Source organism: Sus scrofa, chromosome 13, assembly GCF_054392235.1.
Source record: "Sus scrofa isolate SSC_HxYL_T2T_F1_AM1 chromosome 13, Sscrofa_HxYL_maternal_Yorkshire_Landrace_v2.0, whole genome shotgun sequence".
Classification (NCBI taxonomy): domain Eukaryota; kingdom Metazoa; phylum Chordata; class Mammalia; order Artiodactyla; family Suidae; genus Sus; species Sus scrofa.
This window is the reverse complement of record NC_139395.1, coordinates 164,160,844-164,180,623: the sequence shown is the minus strand read 5'-3', so window position 1 is coordinate 164,180,623 and position 19,780 is coordinate 164,160,844. Positions and strand designations below refer to the sequence as shown.

Sequence of the window (19,780 nt, the reverse complement as noted above, 5' to 3'; positions counted from 1 at the left end):
TCCTCACAATTTGTTACATCTCATTGATTTTTCAATAAAGGCATTACACCATTCTAGGTAATGTGATAAACAAGACATTATAGACCTTACATTGTACCATGGAGAGAAATGGTTATTAATAATACAATTGTAGACCTATATTATTTAATTGTACAGTTGTATTATTTAATTATAATTATCATAAATTCTTTGATGGAGAGGAAATCAGAATCAGATCTAAGAAGACATCAGCATTCCAAGAATGATGTCAAATGACCCCTTTCATGGTGGATTATGCACTTATTTACTATGAGATATATTTCTTCTCCAGAGATTCCTTGTTTGTGTATCAATTGTAGATTTTTGGTTTGCAGATATTCTGAAGTTTTGATGTAAGAGTTTATATGTATATGAGATTGTTTTAAGTTGTTGTTCTCTTAATTGCAAGTTCACCTCCAGTGTCCTGCATTTGTACCCACCTCTTCTCATGATTTCTGATTTTGGTGGTATAATCGTGCATGGATGATTTTGTATCTTTACTGTATATATACCTTTACTGGTGAGCCTTGTCATGTGTGGAATTTTTGTTTCCTGTTGCTGTCTTTTCTTTTCTGCCTAGAGAAGTTCCTTTAGTATTTGCTGTAAGGCTGGTTTAATGTTGCTGAATTCTCTCAACTTTTGCTGATCTGTGAAGGTTTTGCTTTCTCCTTCAAATCTGAATGAGAGCCTTGCTGGGTAAATTAATCTTGGTTGGAGGTTTTTTCCTTTCATCATGTTAAGTATATCATGCCACTCCCTTCTGGCCTGCAGAATTTCTGCTGAAAAACCTGCCAATAACCTTATTGGGGTTCCCTTGTATGTTACTTGTTTCTTTTCCCTAGCTGCTTTCAAGATTTTCTCTTTGTCTTTAATTTTGGTCAGTTTGATTAATATGTGTCTTGGTGTATTCCTCCTTGGGTTTATTTTATGTGGTTTTCATTGTGCTTCCTGGATTTGAGTGAGTGGTTCCTTTCCCATGTGTGGGAAGTTTTCGGCTATTATCTCTTGGAATATTTTTTCTGTCCCCTTCTCTCTCTCTTCTTCTTCTGGCACTCCTATAATATGGATGTTGCTGCATTTAACTTTGTCCCAGAGTTCTCTGAGACTCTCTACATTTGTTTTCAGTCTTTTTTCTCTTTTCCATTCCGCATCCGTAATTTCTATTAATCTGTCCTCCACCTCACTTATTTGTTCTTCTGCCTCCTGTATTCTGCTGTTGGTTGCTTCTAGTGAATTTTTTATTTCAGTTATTGTGTTTTGCATCTCTTCTTGTTCAAGTTTTATATCTTGTATCTCTTTGGTCAGTGTTTCCTGTAAGTTATCCATCTTTACCTCCAGTTTATTCCCAATGTCTTGCATCATCTTCAGCATCAACAATCTAAAAGTCTTTTTTCTGGAGGCTAAGAATCTCCTCATTGCTTAGCTGATTTTCTGGGGTTTTTCCTTTCTCCCTGATCTGAGTTATAGTCCTCTGTCTTTTCATTTTTATAGGTTTTTGGTGTGGTGACCTTTTTACAGATAAAAGGGTTGTAGCCTCTCTTATTTCTGGTGTTTGCCCCCCTTGTGGCTGAAGTCAGTATGGGGGCTTGCTGTAGGCTTCCTGATGGGAGGGGCTGATGCCTGCCCCCTGGTAGGTGGAGCTGATTCTAATCCCTCTGGTGGTGGGGCTTAGTCTCTGGATGCGATTAGAGGCAGCTGTGTGCCTGAGGGGTCTTTAGGCAGCCCGTTTACTGAAGGGGTGGGGCTGTGATCCCACCTGGATTGTTGTTTGCCCTGGGGCTTCTCAGCACTGTCTGACAGGTGTGGCCAGATTTTTCCAAAATGACTACCTCCAGAGAAAGGCATGCTGCTAAATATTCCCAAGAGTTTTGCCTTCAGTGTCCCTCCCTCACAGCAAGCTACATTCACCCCTGTTTTCCCAGGATGTCCTCCAAGAACTGCAGTCAGGTTTGACCCAGATTCCCATGGAGACTTTGCTTTGCCCTGGGATCCAGTGCATGTGAAAGTCCATGTGCGCCTTTTAAGAATGGGGTCTCCATTTCCCCCAGTCCTGTGGAGCTCCTGCACACAAGCCCCACTGGCCTTCAATGCCAGATGCTCCAGGGGCTCTTTCTCCCAGTGCCGGATCCCCACACTTGAGGGTTTGATGTGGGGCTCAGAACTCTCACTCCTGTAGGTGAGTCTGTCTCTGTGAACCAGTTAGTTTTCAGTCTGTGGAGCTTCCCACCCCATAGGTGTGGGGTTGTTTATATCACGAAATCACCCCTCCTACCTCTTGATGTGGCCTCCTCTTTTTCTTCTGGAGTAGGGTATCTTTTTTAAGGTTTCTGGTCCATTTGGGTGCGGATTGCTCAGCTTTTAGTTGTGAATTTTGTTGTTTTTAGGAAAGAAGTTGCACTCCAGTCCTTCTATTCCACCATCTTAATCCTCTCTTGTTTTTTTTCTGCAGAAGGGCTGTGAGTGGCCGAATTGAAATTTTGGAAATGAGTAAAAGTTAGTAGGAAGCAATGAGAGTGGGAAAAAAGTAATCTAGGAAGAGGGAAAATCATGGGCAAATTCCTATGATAAAAGAGTGCATTATCTACAAGAGGAAATTTCACAAGGCTGCTTTCCTGGAGATCAGAAAGCAAAGAAGGGAAGATCATAAGATGTGGATGGAGAGGAAAGAATATCCTTGTCTAATGCATTAAGGATTTCATTCTCTATCCTCAGAGAACTGGAGAAAACTCTATAAAGTTTTTCCTCATGCCATATATACATACTAAATGAGATTTAAAAATTAATGAAGCTCTCTGAGACCCTCAAAAAATGTATGTCATTTCTTTAGAAAAATATTTCCTATATTGTTCTCAACATTTTTCATGATGGTAGTCCTTAAACCAAGTTCATCTGAATGAATATTATTTTTATGAGCTTTTTGCAGGCTCCAAAATAGAAAGTAAACATTTTTGCTTTCTAGTATAGTCATTTTCAGAGAACTCATGTTCAAAGCAGTAACTACAAGAAAATAAATTAGCAATTAAAAAAAAATTAAATCAACTTTAGTCCAGAATCCATCTTTTCTACCACATTCTTATTTTATGTAACTGTGATTTTATTTTCCGTAAATTCACTAGAGAAATGTGTACAAATTTAGTCATAATATAAAAATAATTCCCTAATTAAACCACCACTTATTTAATTAGTACCCACTCAGACATCCCTCTTAGTTTAACATAACATTTGTCTTAACCCATTATACCAATTAATTTGTCAACATCTGAATAAATTTCTTGCTAATGTGCATTCATACATATCTATCATCATCATGTGTCTATTTACCCTGAAAAAACAAAATATTATTAAAAATGCAAGTGAATTGCAAATTTAAACTGTACCACTTGCAACCAATACATGGTTTAAAGAAGCTTGAGGAAATGATATTAGGGATATTCTGACGTCTCAGACAAAGTATTATCAAATAAAGACTATGGTAACAGTTTATACTTACTGAACACTCGCTATGTGTTAGGCACCATTTTTAGATAGTTATTTAATACTCTCAACAAACTTATGAAAGAGGTTTTCTAATTACCTTCATTTTTAGATGGAGAAAAGAATTCTCACAGAGGTTAGTAACTTGTCTCTGTAATGTAGCTCAAAGATTATGAGCTGACTAGGGCAACAAATGCAAGCAGTCTGAACCAGATCACACAGCACTCTACTGTCTCTTGGATTGGCAAAATTAAACCAGTTGAAAGAAAAATAAAAGAATGATATGATTGGTCTTTCAAAGAGAATGACTTGAATATCAGAGGATTAGAGGAAGCTGTTGGGAAGATTGAGGAGATCCTTGAATAATTTGCAGATGTGACTATTTGTATTACTGTATTTTTAAAATTAAATTTAAAAAATATACTGGGCTAATATGAAATTTGTCTGGAATAGTCACAGATAAACAATTCATGGTTTCTAAAAAATAATGTTCAGCCTACTTTCTGTTAAATATATGACAGATTATAATGGTCTTTTAAATATAGTAAAATTTCTGAAATCCTAATTAAAACTTTTTTTTTTTTACTATTTACCAAGAAATTTTGATTTGTATTTGCTGTGAATACTTTTGTTTGGTTTGCTTTTGAATGTCTGATTCTCCACTTTAGCTCCTAATTGCATGAAACATTTGTGGAATGCAATACACTGCCTCCCTCTAGAATAATCTAAAGAACAACATTCCTTTTTCCTTTCACTGGCATCCCAGCCTCAGCTAATCATTTACTCCTTCTTGGGACTTTGAATCTTAAAAGAGTCATGTGAAATGCAAGTACAACTGAGAAAATATTATGATAGGAGTGGTTGCAGGATACTATGGCAGAAATCTACCAGTACCTCTTGTGACTATTTATGATAATGATGTAGGGCAAAGCAGTGATAGTGTCCCACCTGGCTGATCTGGGTCTCCTTCATCTTTGGTCTAATCTGGCACCATACCTCCCCTCACTATGATTTTCCCATCAGTTTCTCTCGAGTGCTGTGTTAGCTCCTGACCTCCAGGAAGCAGATGCCAAGACAAGAGTAAATATACAAGTTATGCTTGCACTTAAAAGGATAAAGGGCAGGGCGCCAGACCAAAAAAAAAAGAAAAGAAAAAAAAAAAAAGAGAGACCTCTTTTTCTGAGGTCTCAGGTATGGTCTGAGATGACAGCGCATGGAGCTAAGAGGGAAGGAAGGTGGGTGACGGTGCCTTCTCAGGAAGCATTGGTATGGCCAACAATCCTCCAGTTAAAAGTGCCTATTCAAACAGTCCCAATTCTTCCAGGAGCAGGCCTGTCTTATAGCCCCTTCATTGCTTAGGCATTGCCTGGGAACAGCCCGTGGTAAGCATGACTTTGGGCTAAATGTGATGCATTTTGGTACACAGGAACTGGAGCTCTTGATCAGTTCTATTCCTTGTAGTTAAGGTCTGCAAGGTATATTTTTATGGTGACTACTCTTAATTTTCAAATGCCTACAAGGGCATTTCCCTCTAATTGATATCTTTAATCAAATTAATGTCCCACCTGCCTTTGTCTTCCAAGTGGTTGAATGGGACAATTCCAAACGCCATCTTACTGCCTGTCTTCTGTCTTTTTGGCCCACTCTTGACACCACCTGTGTTCATTCAGGTCCTCTGAGAAGCAAACACCAAAATGAGATGAGAGATACATGATATTTATTGGAGGAACATCTGAAAAAGGAAAGGAAAGGGAGCCCAAGAAACCTAGGCAGGCCTTAATACCATGATGCTAGTCTGACACCTGTGAAGGCAAGTGGGAAGAACGGGAGACTGTGTAGGAAGATTCATAGACTGCAGCACAATTCTCTCGTTTCAGCCAGATTGATAGGATGTACTTGAGTTAGAGTTACCATAGTCTCTGTAGCAATAGGGACTTTTTAACTCTTACCTTTTTTTCCCCAACTACTTAATACCCTGTATTAGTTTCCTATAGTTGTCATAATAAAGTGCCACACCAGGTTTCTTAAAACAGCAAAAATTTATTATGTCACAATTCTAGATGTGAGAAGTCTGAAATCAAGGTGTCAGAAGGACCAGTTCCTACCAGGGCCTCTGAGGGAACATCTGCCCTATGCCTTTCTCCTAGATTCTGATGGTGGCCAGCAATCCTTCCCTCTCCTTGGCCCACCAACACATTTATCCAGTCTCTGCCTCTGTTTTTACATGACTTTATGCCTCTATCTTTACAACATCTTCCTTCTGTATTTTTATCTATCTTTGTATTCAGATTTCTTTTTGTATAAGGATGCCAGTCATCAGATCAAAGCCCATCCCAATATAGTATCATCTCATTTTAAGTTGAATACATTTATAGAGGCTCTATTTTCAAGTAAGGTCAGATTCTAAGGTTCTAGGTGTAGGTAAATTTTAGTGGGACAGTAGTAGATCCAGTATGTACCCCTTTCTCCCTTCTGGCCTAGCTAACTCCCAGTCTTTCTTCAGATTCATTCCAATTTTCACTTACATGACTGGGTCCATTTTCCCTATTAGCTTCATAACATTATATCCTCTTTGTAGCACTTATCTCAGGATGATATTATATTTACGTGTGTGATTCTTCATGTCCATCTTCTTCTGCTAAACTGTATGCTTAAAGGTCAGAATTTATCTTATTTTTTACTCACTACTATATACCTTGAATATAGCACAGTTCCTAATGTATATAATAGGCACAAAGATTAAAATACAAATAAGTAAAAAAAAAGTTCAGATTCTGAAATAAAGAACAAAAAGGAAAGGTGGTAGAGGGTAGTAATGACATTGTGGAAACACTTATACCCACAGGTGCGAGAAAAGGGGGCACAGAGAGAAACTACCCCTCCTTTGTTCACCGCTCACATTTTAATTCTGCCAAAGAGACTGCCCTAGATTGGGCTTGAACTTTGGTTAAGGAAGTTAGAAAAGTGATAATTAGAAATATGAAGGTAAAAGGGAGGAAAGAAGAGAAGGACAAAAAATTGCAAGTAGAGGCAGTGCACTGGCTAAGCTGGATTGGGCTGCCCTTGAGAAGGATGATTAAAGAGGGGGTGACCATAAGTTAGGGCTAAATAAGGCATGCCCTGACTACATGACAGTAGTTAATGTCTGTCTATAATCAAAAATAAATTACAAGTTTCTTTTTCCAAACATAAAGCTGCACATTATTAGCCCCACAGAGATATCTAAGTATACTAAAGCACACTTCTTGTTCTGTATGGAAGTCTCTGTTTTGTCAATGTGAAATTTAAAAAAAAAAAAAAAAAGTGAGACTGGCGAAATTGTATGAAATCAGAATGGGAGAGAAACAAAAGGAATTTTCAGTGGCAATGTTAGCAGACAGAAGGCACTATCCACAGGTGGCCTCTCATAATTAGACTTAAAAATATGATTCAAAGAGAAACAAGTGCAAAGAAATAACATCTGAAGAAAATGGAGGAAATAGATAACCAAATGGAACCTAGAAGAATGAAACGGATGATGCACCCAAAAAATATTCTGTGTTTTATAAATCCACCCACTAGCCAAGCTGTCTTTTTCAAACTTATAATTTTTTTCCAAAAGTTCAAGCTTCTATGCTTTCATTGTTTTAAGTGTGATGCCATTCTCAGTAGTACAAATCTAAGAGCAAGAGAGGTCACCTATTTTTAGCAGGACTAGGTGGGGAGGGACAGCAGTGGATATTGGTTCAAATCTGAGTTCAGTGTCCTGCAGAATTCAGAAGCCTTTGCTAACCAAGTAGAACTTGAAAGTGCTAATAAATTATTTTACTTTAAGTTCCTATTCCCTTGCAAATGTTAAACTTCAGGTAAAATTCAGTTGAAATCCTACCAGTCTATGGTTGCTCACATGTTTTTCATTAAGAAAAGCTAATGAAGAAGGAAAACTTTTTGACAATTGTCATTGTGACTGCTAATAATTTCCATTATCTTACTGGCAACTTTTGGTGATATTTGATGCTTCAGAAAGTGTTAAAATAGAACAATTCTTGCCTTAGGAGTTGTGAATGTAAATAAATGTTACACATCTGTTCCCAAATCTCCACTCTTAAATGATTTGGGGAGTCAGTTGAAGCTTTAAGAATAGTTGGATAAAATATTCATAATACAACCAAAGGGGAAAAGCATTTATTTTTTGCCATTCAGACAGGAAATGCTTCTATTTAGGTTTTGTTTTGACTTGCAGTTTCTAATTTATTTTGTACCAGCTCGTTGGTATCATGATATCTCAGATACCATGATATTTTGTACCCCTCAATTAGAAAACACCTTTCTAGGAGTTCTTCTGTGACTCAGTATGTTGGAGATCTGGTGTTGTCACTGTAGTGGCTCAGGGTCGCTCCTGTGGCATGGATTTGATTCCTAGCCTGGGAACTTCCACATGCTATGGGCGTGGCCAAAAAATAAAAAAAAAGAAAAAGAAAAAAATCTTTTTAAGTCAGAGCACCCAGCAGTAAGTTTTGAAGTCTTTAGTACTATATATATATTGTTGTTCAGATATTCCATGTTGCATATGTATGAATTAATGGTTCATTAACTTGTTCTTTTACTAAACTTTCACATGGTTTTGTATGTGTTCTTTTGATTAACTTTTAAGTAAGGAGTCATTGTTGTCTCTTGGAAGGGCATGGGCTTGGGCATCAGATAGGAGTGGTTGCAAACACCAAGTCTGCATTTTTATTAGTTGTATAAACACAGGTGAAGCACTTTGCACCCCTGGACTGTGAAATAAGCAATCAATAAATTTGTTTTCTTCTTTCCTCTTTCTCAGTGTTCAGCCTAGAGTTCTTTAAATACCATAATTATTTGTTGATGATTTCACAGAATTTCAGATAAGAGTTACACTGGCAGTTGGATTCCTATTGCCTTCTTCTACTGGTCTTTTATCAGTTACCCTGATATTAACATCATCATTGTATTTCCCATTGGCACATTTTTATTAACTTTTGCATGAGGAAAATATTCTAAATAACTGTTCTCTGATTTTAATCGACAGTTTCTTTACTTGCTTTTGAAGGTTTGTACTCTTTTGCTCCTGGGAGCAGGGGGTCAGAGTCCAAGAAAAAAGATAAAATCTGGAAGGAATATTGTAGCCACCAAAAATTAATGAGAAACTCATCTGCCTTAACTGTTATTTTGCTTGGAACTTTCTTTACCCCAGGCTTCAATAAATAAATAGAAGGAGTGAAACTAGTATACAAAATGAGAATATCCAAACACAACTTCAAGCAGAGAAATTGATCATTTTAACCTACAGGGATAATGATACATTAGCTTCTTAGAAAAGAAAAAAGAGGCATCTTACTATGCTAGTTATGAAGAACGGAAGTCATTAAAGAGCTAAAGAACTACAGGGATGTAATTATGAGAAAGGACTAAACTAGTGGATGAATAATAAGCCTTGATAAAAAAGAATCTGAAAGAAGGATTAGGAAAATTGGATGATGCTTAAATACTAGGAATAGTCCTAATATTTAATTTTAATAAAGGGAAAATTATTTCACAAAACTAAGCATATGTACACACACACATCAAATTAAACAGGAGAAAATGGAAAGAGAAGAAAATGTCTCAAGAAAACCACATGAAATATCCACAAATGTCTTGGAAAATTGATCTTATACTCTATTTCATCAAATGTCGCCATCCTGTTAGCATCCATCCCTTTTCTGAAGCACTGCAATACCAGTGGATGAAATGCTGTCTCTCAGAACTGTTGAGCATTGTGTAGGGTTAGCTTCTTGTTGCCGTGAGTCATTTACTCAGAAGCACAGAGACCTTGGTTTCAGTAATGACACACATGCACGTAAACACATTCACACAATATGGATTAACTTTATACATATGATGTTTAGAGGATCCAGGAAGAAATACAATAAAAAGGTAAGAAATTTCCAAAGACTCAAAGTCAAGTGCTGAGTTGTTGCCATTGTGTATTTTTACTCCTAAAGCACAAAAGCAGTTGGTATCCTTGATGTTATCATAGAGGGCAGTTGTTCCCAAACCATATGGAAATAAAGCCTCAGCAGAAATAGTGTCTTCAGAAATGGCTGCCACTAATTCAGGGTCTTATCTAGCAACAAATTATATATTGATTTAGTTGTGTTAGAAAAAAGAAAGAAAAGGAAGGAAGGAAGGAGGAAAGAAAAGAAAGAGGAATAAAAGGAGCAAATACTTCTATGGAAATTTATTGAGATATAACTTATGAGTAGCCCCTATAAACTACTGCTTAAATTTATGATGTAATATATCATTTTTTTGGCAAGAGGTTTTAACACAAACATTATGTGAGGCACATTAATATAGAAAAATAGCTATGATGAGATGATCAGAGGCTTAATCAGCTATCTTCCTAACATCCTTTTCTATTCTAACTCTTAAAAAGGGGTGAGGGCAATATAATTTTAAATTTGCATACTTAGAATATATACAATATAATTTTAAATTTGCATACTTAGAATATATACAATATAATTTTAAATTTGCATACTTAGAATGCTGATGGAAAGATCAACCATAGTTTTTTGCTCCTATCCCCAAGTTAACAGAAAGAGAGGAAAATGGTTATAGCACTGTAATTATTAGTAACATTACTAGTAAAAAAAAAATTACTCTTAGAAAGGAAAAAAATGAGATAGAGAAGTGTTAAGAAAATAGTATTACTTTAAGCTGTAACTCTTCCTAAGGAAGACATTGCTAGTACAGGCCTTTTCTCATGCAGATGTAGAGAGATAAATATGACCTATGAATGTATCTGACTTCCATGGAAAAATGTATTTTATGAATCCAAGAATGAAGATTGACTAAAATATCTTAACCAGTCCACCCTTTAAGGAAACTCTCAATTTTAAAAGCCAAGGACCTTGAGACTTAAAATAGACTCAGGATTATAATATAAAGTAATTACAGCATAATGTAATTATAAAGTATATTAAAATCCCTCCTTTTCTTAAGGTGCTACATTGATATGACTATCTTTCCTACTTTCTGGAGAAAAAGAATTGTTTAATGTGCCACGCTCCTAGCAGTTTAATGCTATTCTTGAAGCCCTAGAAAAATTAGAATAATATTAAGAGGAACAAAACACAAAACACACCAAGAGCTACAGCAAACTTGCTTCACTGAAGCTAATAATGTTCAATATGAATGGACTTTAGAAGCAGTTTTACCAAAATTTTTCAAAGCACATTTTCTAATAATTAAATTCTTAATTCTTTGAAAATTAGTAAGACTAATTATCACATTTATAGAATTTTGCCGCCTCAGTCAGTTCTAGGTGGAAGTTCTAGGTGATGCCTAATAAATCCATAGATGTTTCTTTCCAGGATTATGGATCTCAGTAGAGAAATATCATTTTCAAGAAGTCATTCCTATTTAAGAAAGATGTCTCAAAATTCACGTCTTGTGTGGCAAATTATGATTAATTCTCTTTTGTCTTGTTTGAGCTTGTTTAAGTGGCCAATCTTTCCAATATTCCTGGTTTTTAGTTTCTACTTCCTTGAACTTCACAGTGTTAAAACTTACATACAGCGTCCCCTGTCTAACCTGTGGCATATTTGTAATTTATTCATAGGTGCCCATGAGCTCTAAGGGACTAATGGCATATTATTTCTCTTGTCTTCTGAAGTATCCTCAGTTCTTATCATTGATCACTAAATGTTTGCCAAACACTTGCTTACTGCTACTTTTGCATCATACAAATGTTCATTACTTAACCTATGGAGATGTTTGTACTACTTCACTAGTTAAATTTCTCTATACAATTTATCTCAAGAAATGATGAAGAAATAATTGAGACAGAAATAATTTAATACCTGCTTCAAAACAATCATCACCTAAAATGAGATACAGGACATTTTATTTTTAAATGTCATTTTTTAATCCCTTGGAAATAAGAAACAGGTGTAATCTGAGTCAAGCAAATTTGGTTAATTAACTACAGTATTCTCTGACACAAATCATATAAACAAGTGCTACGATTCAAGTCACATGTTGTAATGTACAGCCAGAAGAACGATTTATGAAATTAATGGATACATGAAAAATACCATTTTAGCTTCATAAAGATATTAAAAGTGCTTTTTTGTTTTGTTTTGTTTATGGACTTAAACATTTTTAAAAAGTGAAATTCATCACCTAGTTGTAATCATGAATCCATGGATACTTTCTGGAATTTTAAAACAATAACTGAGTGCTTCCTATGTGCTATGAACTGATATAAGATCTGAGGATTCAGCAGTAGAGAAGATACACATAGTTATTATTCTTAAGAGCTTACATTATAGAAAGAAAACAAAATACATGAGTAAATAACTGGACAAGGAAATTTCAGAGATTTCTAAATATTATTAATTAATTCAATAAAAATTTATTAAACTTCAGTCATGCACTAGGTTTCAAATGCTAGGGCCATGGCTGTGAAAAAAAAAAAAAAAAAAGTTCAACTCAATTCTCAAGAAATTTTTTTATTTAGTGAGAGAGGCAGATAATAACATCTTAACTCTGTGTTACTATAGATAATAATGAATGTTTTTGTTTGTTTGTTTTAGGGCCTGCACCCTCAGCCTATGGAAGTTCCCATGCTAGGGGTGAAATTGGAGCTGCAGCATGGGATCAAGCCACATCTGCAACCTACACCACAGCTCAGAACAATGCCAGATCCTTAACCTACTGAGTGAGGCCAGGGATTGAACCTGCGTCCTCATGGATACTAGTCGGATTTGTTTCCGCTGCGCCACAATAAGAACTCCTAATAATGAGTATTTTTAAAATAAAAATGAAATAGGAGGTTGTGGTTGAGTGACTGGAGAAGAATAAGGGAGGGTTATTTAGATATATGGTGGCCAAGAAAAGGTAAAATTTGATGTGAGACCTGCTGAAATTCAGGCAGGGAGCCTTAAGAGCATTTAGGAGAAAAGAGTTCCTGTCAGGTACAATGGAACCTGTATTTCATATGATCTGTTGTTCAACATTAAGAAGTCAAGTGATTTAACTAGTAAAGGCTATTTTTATCTCCTATTTATTGGCAAACTAATTCCATTGGGAATTTATATAACAGAATGTACAAATGGGCATCTTCCTTAATGTCCTTGCTGAGGATTTTACCCAGTGTATGGAACATTAGATATCAAGTTGAGCGTTAAACTAAACTCCGTATAATAATTTATTTACAGCAATTGAGTTAGCTCTATGGCTTTTAACTCACTTTAAGAATGTAAGATTTCTTGAGAGGGGAGAGCATGTGTGAGATCTTCCTGAGGAAGGAGGAACTATTGCTTCCTCCTTCCTCAGGAAGATGTGGGATCATTTCATTTTCCTGGGAATTTTTGGATTTTTGTTTAAAATAATTTCTACATTTTCAACATACACAAACATTATTGATTTTATTATATCAAACTTATATTCTATGGCCTCTATAAATTTATTGGGATTTATCATGTAGATGCTCATATTGTCTACAAATAAGAGATTTTTACCTATTACTTTTCAGTTTTTAATGTTTTTGGTGCATTTTTCCCCCCAGCCTTATTAAGTGGACTAGGATCACCAGTGTAATGTGAAATATTTGTTTACACTGTGTAAAGGAACTTTTGTCTCTAAATTCATAAGACAGATGACTGTAAAACTGTAGTTTTTCTTTTTTTGAGTAATGTCTGCATGCTCTTTATTTCATGGTAATACTTAAGTTGGAAAATATTTTCTATTTTCTGATAATATTAGTATAGAAATTGTATTGTTTCTTCCTTGAATATTTTGTAGAATTTGCAAGTAATACAATCTGGGTCTAGATTCTAAACTTTGTGTAAGTTATTAACTTTAACTTCTATTTATCTAAAAGATACAGGAGCATTAATCATAGCATTTATACTTTTTCTAATAAATTTCATCAGTGTGTTCTTCTACATAATTTGTTTTTTTATCAGTATTATCAAATTTATTGTGATGTTTGTTTATAATGCCTTATAATTTTATTGTCTGTAGATCTCCAGTGATGTCCCTCTTTCATTTTTAATAGTAGTAATTTGTGTTTCTTCCTTTTTTCTTTTTTCTTGACCAGTATGACTAGGAGTTTATTAGTTTTATTGATCTCTTTCTAGCGTCATTGATTTTTGTGTTTTAAATATCATTTGTTTCTGCTCTTATTTTTGTTCATTTTTTTCTTCCACTGGCATTAGGTTTTAATTTACTCTTCTTTTTAAAAAAAACTAATGGTATAAAATTATATCACAGACTTCAGACTTTTTTTTCTAATAAAAGCAATATAATGCTATAAATTTTCCCATAATAACTGTACCTCATAAATTTTCATATGTTCATAATTTTTATATGAATTCTTTGTTTTCAAAGTACTATCTATTTTCCTTTGTGATGTTTTATTTGACCAAAGAAGTATACTGTTTAATTTCTAAATATTTAAGAATTTTTCATAGATCTTTATGTTATGGGTTTCTAGTATAATTCTATTATGATTGTAGAACATTTTGTTTCATTTCAATCTTTTAAATTCATCAAGATTTCTTTATAATTCAGAATATGATCTACCATGGTCTATGTATACCTGAGAAGAATGTGTATTTGCTGTTGCTGGATCTGGATGGGATATCCTGTAAATTTGCTGTTGCTGGATAGGACATCCTGTAAATGTCAATTAGGTCAATCATGATGATGTTTTGTTCAAATCTATATTCTTACTGTTTTTACATCTATCTGTTCTACCGGTTTCTAAGAGACATGTTGAAGACTCTAACAATACGTGTAAATTACTCTTTCTCTTTTTAGCTGTAGCATTGCTTTTCTTTATTATTAAAGCTCTGTCATTACCTGTATACACATTTTGAATTGTTAGAACTTAACTAATCTAATTGTTGTATGTGTGTGTGTGCCTGTGTGTGTATCTGTATTTATACATCTATGTGTTCTTTATCTCTGGTATTGAATCTTGTTCTGAAGTTTACTTTGTCACTAATACTACTATAGCTTCTCCTGATTTCTTTTGATCAGAATTTGCATTGTATATAATTTTCCATCTTTTTACTTTTAACCTATGTCTTACATTTTAAGTGTATTTCTTTTGCATGGTATGTAGTATGGGTCTTTATTTGTTATCCAGACTTATAATCTCTTTTAATTGGCTATTTAGAACATTTCATGCAATTTTTATATAGTTGGGTTTGAAGTTACTATCTTATTTTCTAATTGGGGAAGCTGTTCTCAATACTCTTCTTTTTCTGACTTATTTTAAATTAGTTGAATTTTTATTATCAGTTTATATGTGTTATTAACTTGTTATAATTCTTTTAATTTTTATTGGTTTCTAGGATTTATAAAATACATTTTTTTTTTTTTTGGTCTTTTTTGTCTTTTGTTGTTGTTGTTGTTGCTATCTCTTGGGCCGCTTCCGCGGCATATGGAGGTTCCCAGGCCAGGGGTTGAATCGGAGCTGTAGCCACTGGCCTACACCAGAGCCACAGCAACGCGGGATCCGAGCCGCGTCTGCAACCTACACCACAGCTCATGGCAACGCCGGATCATTAACCCACTGAGCAAGGGCAGGGACCGAACCCGCGACCTCATGGTTCCTAGTCGGATTCGTTAACCACTGCGCCACGACGGGAACTCCTATAAAATACATTTTTAACCTTGATTTTGTCCTCCCAATCATATAGTGTCATATAGTGTGAATATCTTGAACTTTACCTATATTATTACACACTTTCACTCTACATATGTTATAAACCACAAAATACAATGTTGTATTTATCTTAGGTATTCAATTATCTTATGAAGGGATTAAAAATTTTTTAGGATTTCCTGTTGTGGCTCAGCAGTAACACATCCAGCCAGTATCCATGAGGATGTGGGTTTAATCCCTGGCCTTGCTCAGTGGGTTAAGGATCTGGTGTGCTGTGAGCTATGGTGTAGGTCACAGACTCAGCTCAGATTTGACCCCTAGCCTGGGAGCCTCCATATGCCACACATGTGGCCCTAAAAAGAAAAAAACAAAAAATATATTTTTTTTCAGTTGCCTTTTACTTTGGCCCATGATATTACCATTTCCAGCGCTCTTTATTATGTGCATCTTTGTATTGTGTGTGTGCATGTGTATATGTGTGTGTACTTGTATTTTTGTGTGCATGCATAATATCTTAGTTTCTGTGTGGTATCGTATTCCTTCTGTTTGAAGAACTTCTTTAAGTATTTCTCAACTTTCAGCAGAGAATTTTGTCATTTTTTTGGCTGAAAAGATTATTTCATCTTCATTTTGAAAGTGTTTCTTTTTGCTTTCAATACCAAAAAGGTGTCATTGTATTATCTTCTGACATGTATAATTTTTGACTGGAAGTCTGCTATAATTCTTTGTTTCTCTATATGTAGTAGTACCTCCTTCATCCTCCTGGCTGCTTTAGTGGTTTATCTTTCATTTTCAGCAGTTCAGCTATCATGTACATAGATTTATTTTTCTTTGATTTTTATTCTACTGAGTTCTTGAATTGGTGGTTAGTTTCTGTAATAGGTTGAAGGATGCCCCCTCCCCAAAAAGATATGTTCACTCTAATATTTGAGACCTTTGAATGTGACCATATTTGGAAGGAAGGTAATTAAGTATGTTGTAAATGTAATTAATTAAAATATTTTGGGATAGCATCATCCAGGATTATCTGGTGCCCAGTGTCTTTATAAAAGACACATAGAAGAGAGACACAGAGGGTAGGCCATGTGAAATGAGTTATGTAACCACAAGCCAAGGAATATCTGGAGCCACAGGAAACTGGAAGAGTGAAAAATACTCTCTCCTAGAGCTTGTATAGGGAGTATGACCCTGGATACACCTTGATTTCAGGCTTCTGGCCTCTAGAACTGTGAAAGAATGATTTTTTTTTAAAAAAAAGAAAGCCACCAATTTGTGGTAATTTATTACATCAACACAGGAAAACTACCACAATTGTTTTTTGCTCTTTGCAGAAACTTTGCTTTCATTTCTTCAACTATTTCCTGAGCTAATGTGCTCGTGAATGGAATGTATCATTGATTCATCTTTTTGTTTCTTTATAACATTTCTACATAGTTTACGTGGTATCCTTCTCTTCGTCCATTTTCCTGCATTTTGTCTATCCTAGCAAATGCATTTTGCTCATACCTCTTCTGCGTGAACATATGAACTTAAACTTAGCCTCTGAGTGAGAGAGTTTTTGGACCTTCTTTCAGAGGCTTCAGTTTTATTCTCTGTAGATCAGGATCCAGGGAAGCATGTAGGGTTTTGTTCCTTTCCTCATCAGTCATTCATCACCTCCTAACTGCCTGTGACACCAATGCTATGCTTAATCCTCTTCTATGCTTCTTGATCTTTCTCAAAAGAACCTGTTTTTCTTCACTGGACTGTCAAAAAGAGCCAATGAGTGTGTACAGACTCACCTTGATGCGCTAGCACACATGACCTTTAAGAATTTGTTAACATTTCATGTTCTCATCCACTTTAATGACTGCCACTGTTCTTCTTGTGCTCTTCCAAATGTGAAACAGTCCATCAGTCTCATCTCTCCCCAGAGGTACTTATAATTTTTGTAATTTTTTCTTTCAGGGATGCACCTATGGCATATGGAAGTTCCTAGGCTAGAATGAGCTACAGCTGCCAGCCTCCACTTCAGCCACAGCAATGTGGAATCCAAGCCATGTTTATGACTACACCACAGCTCACAGAAACACCAGATCTTTAACCCACTGAGTGAGGCCATGGATTGAACCTGCATCCCCATAGGCACTAGTCATGTTTGTAACCCACTGAACCACAATGGGAACTCAGTAATTTTTTTTTTTTTTCGGCCATGTGCATGGCATATGGAATTTCCTGGGCCAGGGATTGAATCTCAGTTGCAGCTGCAACCTACACTACAGCAGGAACTCCAAGACTTAAAATTTTTAGAGTTCAGTTTTCTTACAACTACAGGTACACTTTTCACTCGAATAAAATGTAGTATTTTATAAATCAACTCTTTATTGTTAGGTGTTCTCTTGTTACTTTCTGCATTTTAAGGAGAAATGAACTTTTATTACTTTTTCAATCCTGATTTTTTTCTTTGGCAACTATTTCTTCCTTTTACTTTGCTCAGTATTTTGTTTGTTAGCTTCTTTTTCTTTCATTCATGATCTCTTTTTGCCATAGATTTCTCTACATTGTTTATATATTCAAAGAACCAATTTTTGGTGTTGTTAATATTGATTTTGTTGCTAGTTTTCTCTATCATATTGATTTCTGCCCTCATTTATATTATTTTTATGTTCCTTTATAGTAATTAGGTTGTTACCAAGTTTTAATCTTTCTTTTTTTCTAATAAATGTATTTTAGTAAAGTTCTAAATTCTGCTTCAGCTATTTATCACAATTTTTTTTTTTTTGTCTTTTTGTCTTTTTGTTGTTGTTGTTGTTGTTGTTGCTATTTCTTGGGCCGCTCCCGCGGCATATGGAGGTTCCCAGGGTAGGGGTCGAATCGGAGCTGTAGCCACCGGCCTACGCCAGAAGCACAGCAACGCAGGATCCGAGCCGCGTCTGCAACCTACACCACAGCTCACGGCAACGCCGGATCGTTAACCCACTAAGCAAGGGCAGGGACCGAACCCGCAGCCTCGTGGTTCCTAGTCGGATTCGTTAACCACTGCGCCACGACGGGAACTCCAATTTATCACAATTTTTGAATGCAATGTTTGCTCGATTTTCAGTTTCATTTAAAATATATTTATTGTCCATGTGACTTGTTTTTTTTTTTTTTTTTTGTCTTAGGAATAATAGGCTTATTGTACTTATTTTAACTATTTGAATGTTACTGTCTTGAGATATCTGTTCTTTGCGATTAGCAACAATCTTTTCCCCAGGTTTACACATGACTATATTTAGCCAAAAAAAGGATATATGTACTGGCTTCTTCTCTATCTCTGCAGCAGTTTACTCAGAGCTTATGCATAGATTTCTCCCAGGCTATAGTGCTCAGTAAGACCTTGAATAAAGGGTGTGAATAAAACTTAATCTCACAACTCTCATGTTGTGCATTTTTCTTTGACAGTTTTGGTGACCATGAAGGGACCTAGAACAGAGTGCTCTTCTTTACCTAAACTCTACAAGGATCCAGAGCCTTGGTATAGCAAGAGGCCCTTTTGCCTGTCTACATCCTTCATCAAGTCCAAACAACTAGGTGAGTATCTTTAGGAAAAGATGTCTGCATTCTAGGTTGACAGACACTGAGAAGGTTGCTCATTTGAAAGACTCTGGGAAACTTTTGACTAGGTAATTAGATACAGGGCTGACCTGGCATCTTTCCTTTAGTTGGCTACTTTAACAGTTTGTCAAAATAAAACTGAAGGTACCATATGAGATCTTTCAGTTCCAAAGAAAAGGGATACCATTCCCCCTGGCCTGTTATAGTTTCTTCAGACAACTGAGACATTTATGGCAGTGGTAGAGTCAAGTCGTCATACTACACAGCAATCCCATAGGGAATTTTTCTCATTAATTTAAAAAAATTATTCTGGGGATACAAACATATGGATTGGCCATCCAATTTTCCTAGTGCCCACAGGTTTAAGAATACCAGAGGCAGATAGTTAAAGAACTGAAATGACTCTTGGGTGACAGCTACAGGGGTTAAGCTCATAAACATCCCACCACAAAGTTTTCAAAGGTAATTTTATCCTGAAAAACCAACTTTAAAATGTGAAATAAAGCCTTCTAAACAGAAGAAAAACTGTCAGATAACCCCTCCTTGACAGATACCTCAGCTGGGTTTATGTATGTATGAAGCTTATACTTACAAGTACTTGCTTAAAATGGATCTAAAGGAGATCTCATCCTGAAATGGCTGAGATGGAGCTCTTTTGACATTCCAATTTTTGTTGTTGTTGTTGTTGCACAGCTAGAGAAAGCTGGCTATAAGATTAGAAAGACTGAATGAAAAACTTAAAGAAGTATTGTTTCGATTGGTATTTAGATGCTTCTAAAAGAGGAAATGGTAAGGAAACCTCTTTACAGGAAATCAGTAAAAAATAAATTGCTTGAAACCATATCAAAATTTAAAAATTCCTCTGATGCTGGGTGAGTCTTTCCCTCTGTTCCTTCCTGTTTCTCTGTACGTCCACCACAACGCTGTATGTCTTTCTCTGAACCTCCTTTTATGACACCGAATTTGATTTTGCATAGAAGGCAACAATAATTCTAAAGGCTGATAAAATATGTTTGTTTTTGGCCATTTTGAAAAAACTTTTTT

The 19,780-nt window shown here is 35.6% G+C and overlaps 1 protein-coding gene across 5 annotated transcripts in view; it reads left to right on the top strand.

Annotated features, from left to right (window-relative positions):
• The window catches only part of LOC110256428 (uncharacterized), a 1,007,420-nt gene that overhangs the window by 660,402 nt on the left and 327,238 nt on the right, over positions 1-19,780 (top strand). For all 5 annotated transcript variants that reach the window (XR_014824871.1, XM_084991378.1, XM_084991380.1 and 2 more), the window contains one exon: positions 18,584-18,712. Coding sequence is in view for 4 of the 5 variants with exons in the window: in XM_084991378.1 (XP_084847504.1) it covers positions 18,584-18,712 (129 nt within the window). In the remaining variant the exon portion in view is untranslated. The remainder of the gene's footprint in view (positions 1-18,583; positions 18,713-19,780) is intronic.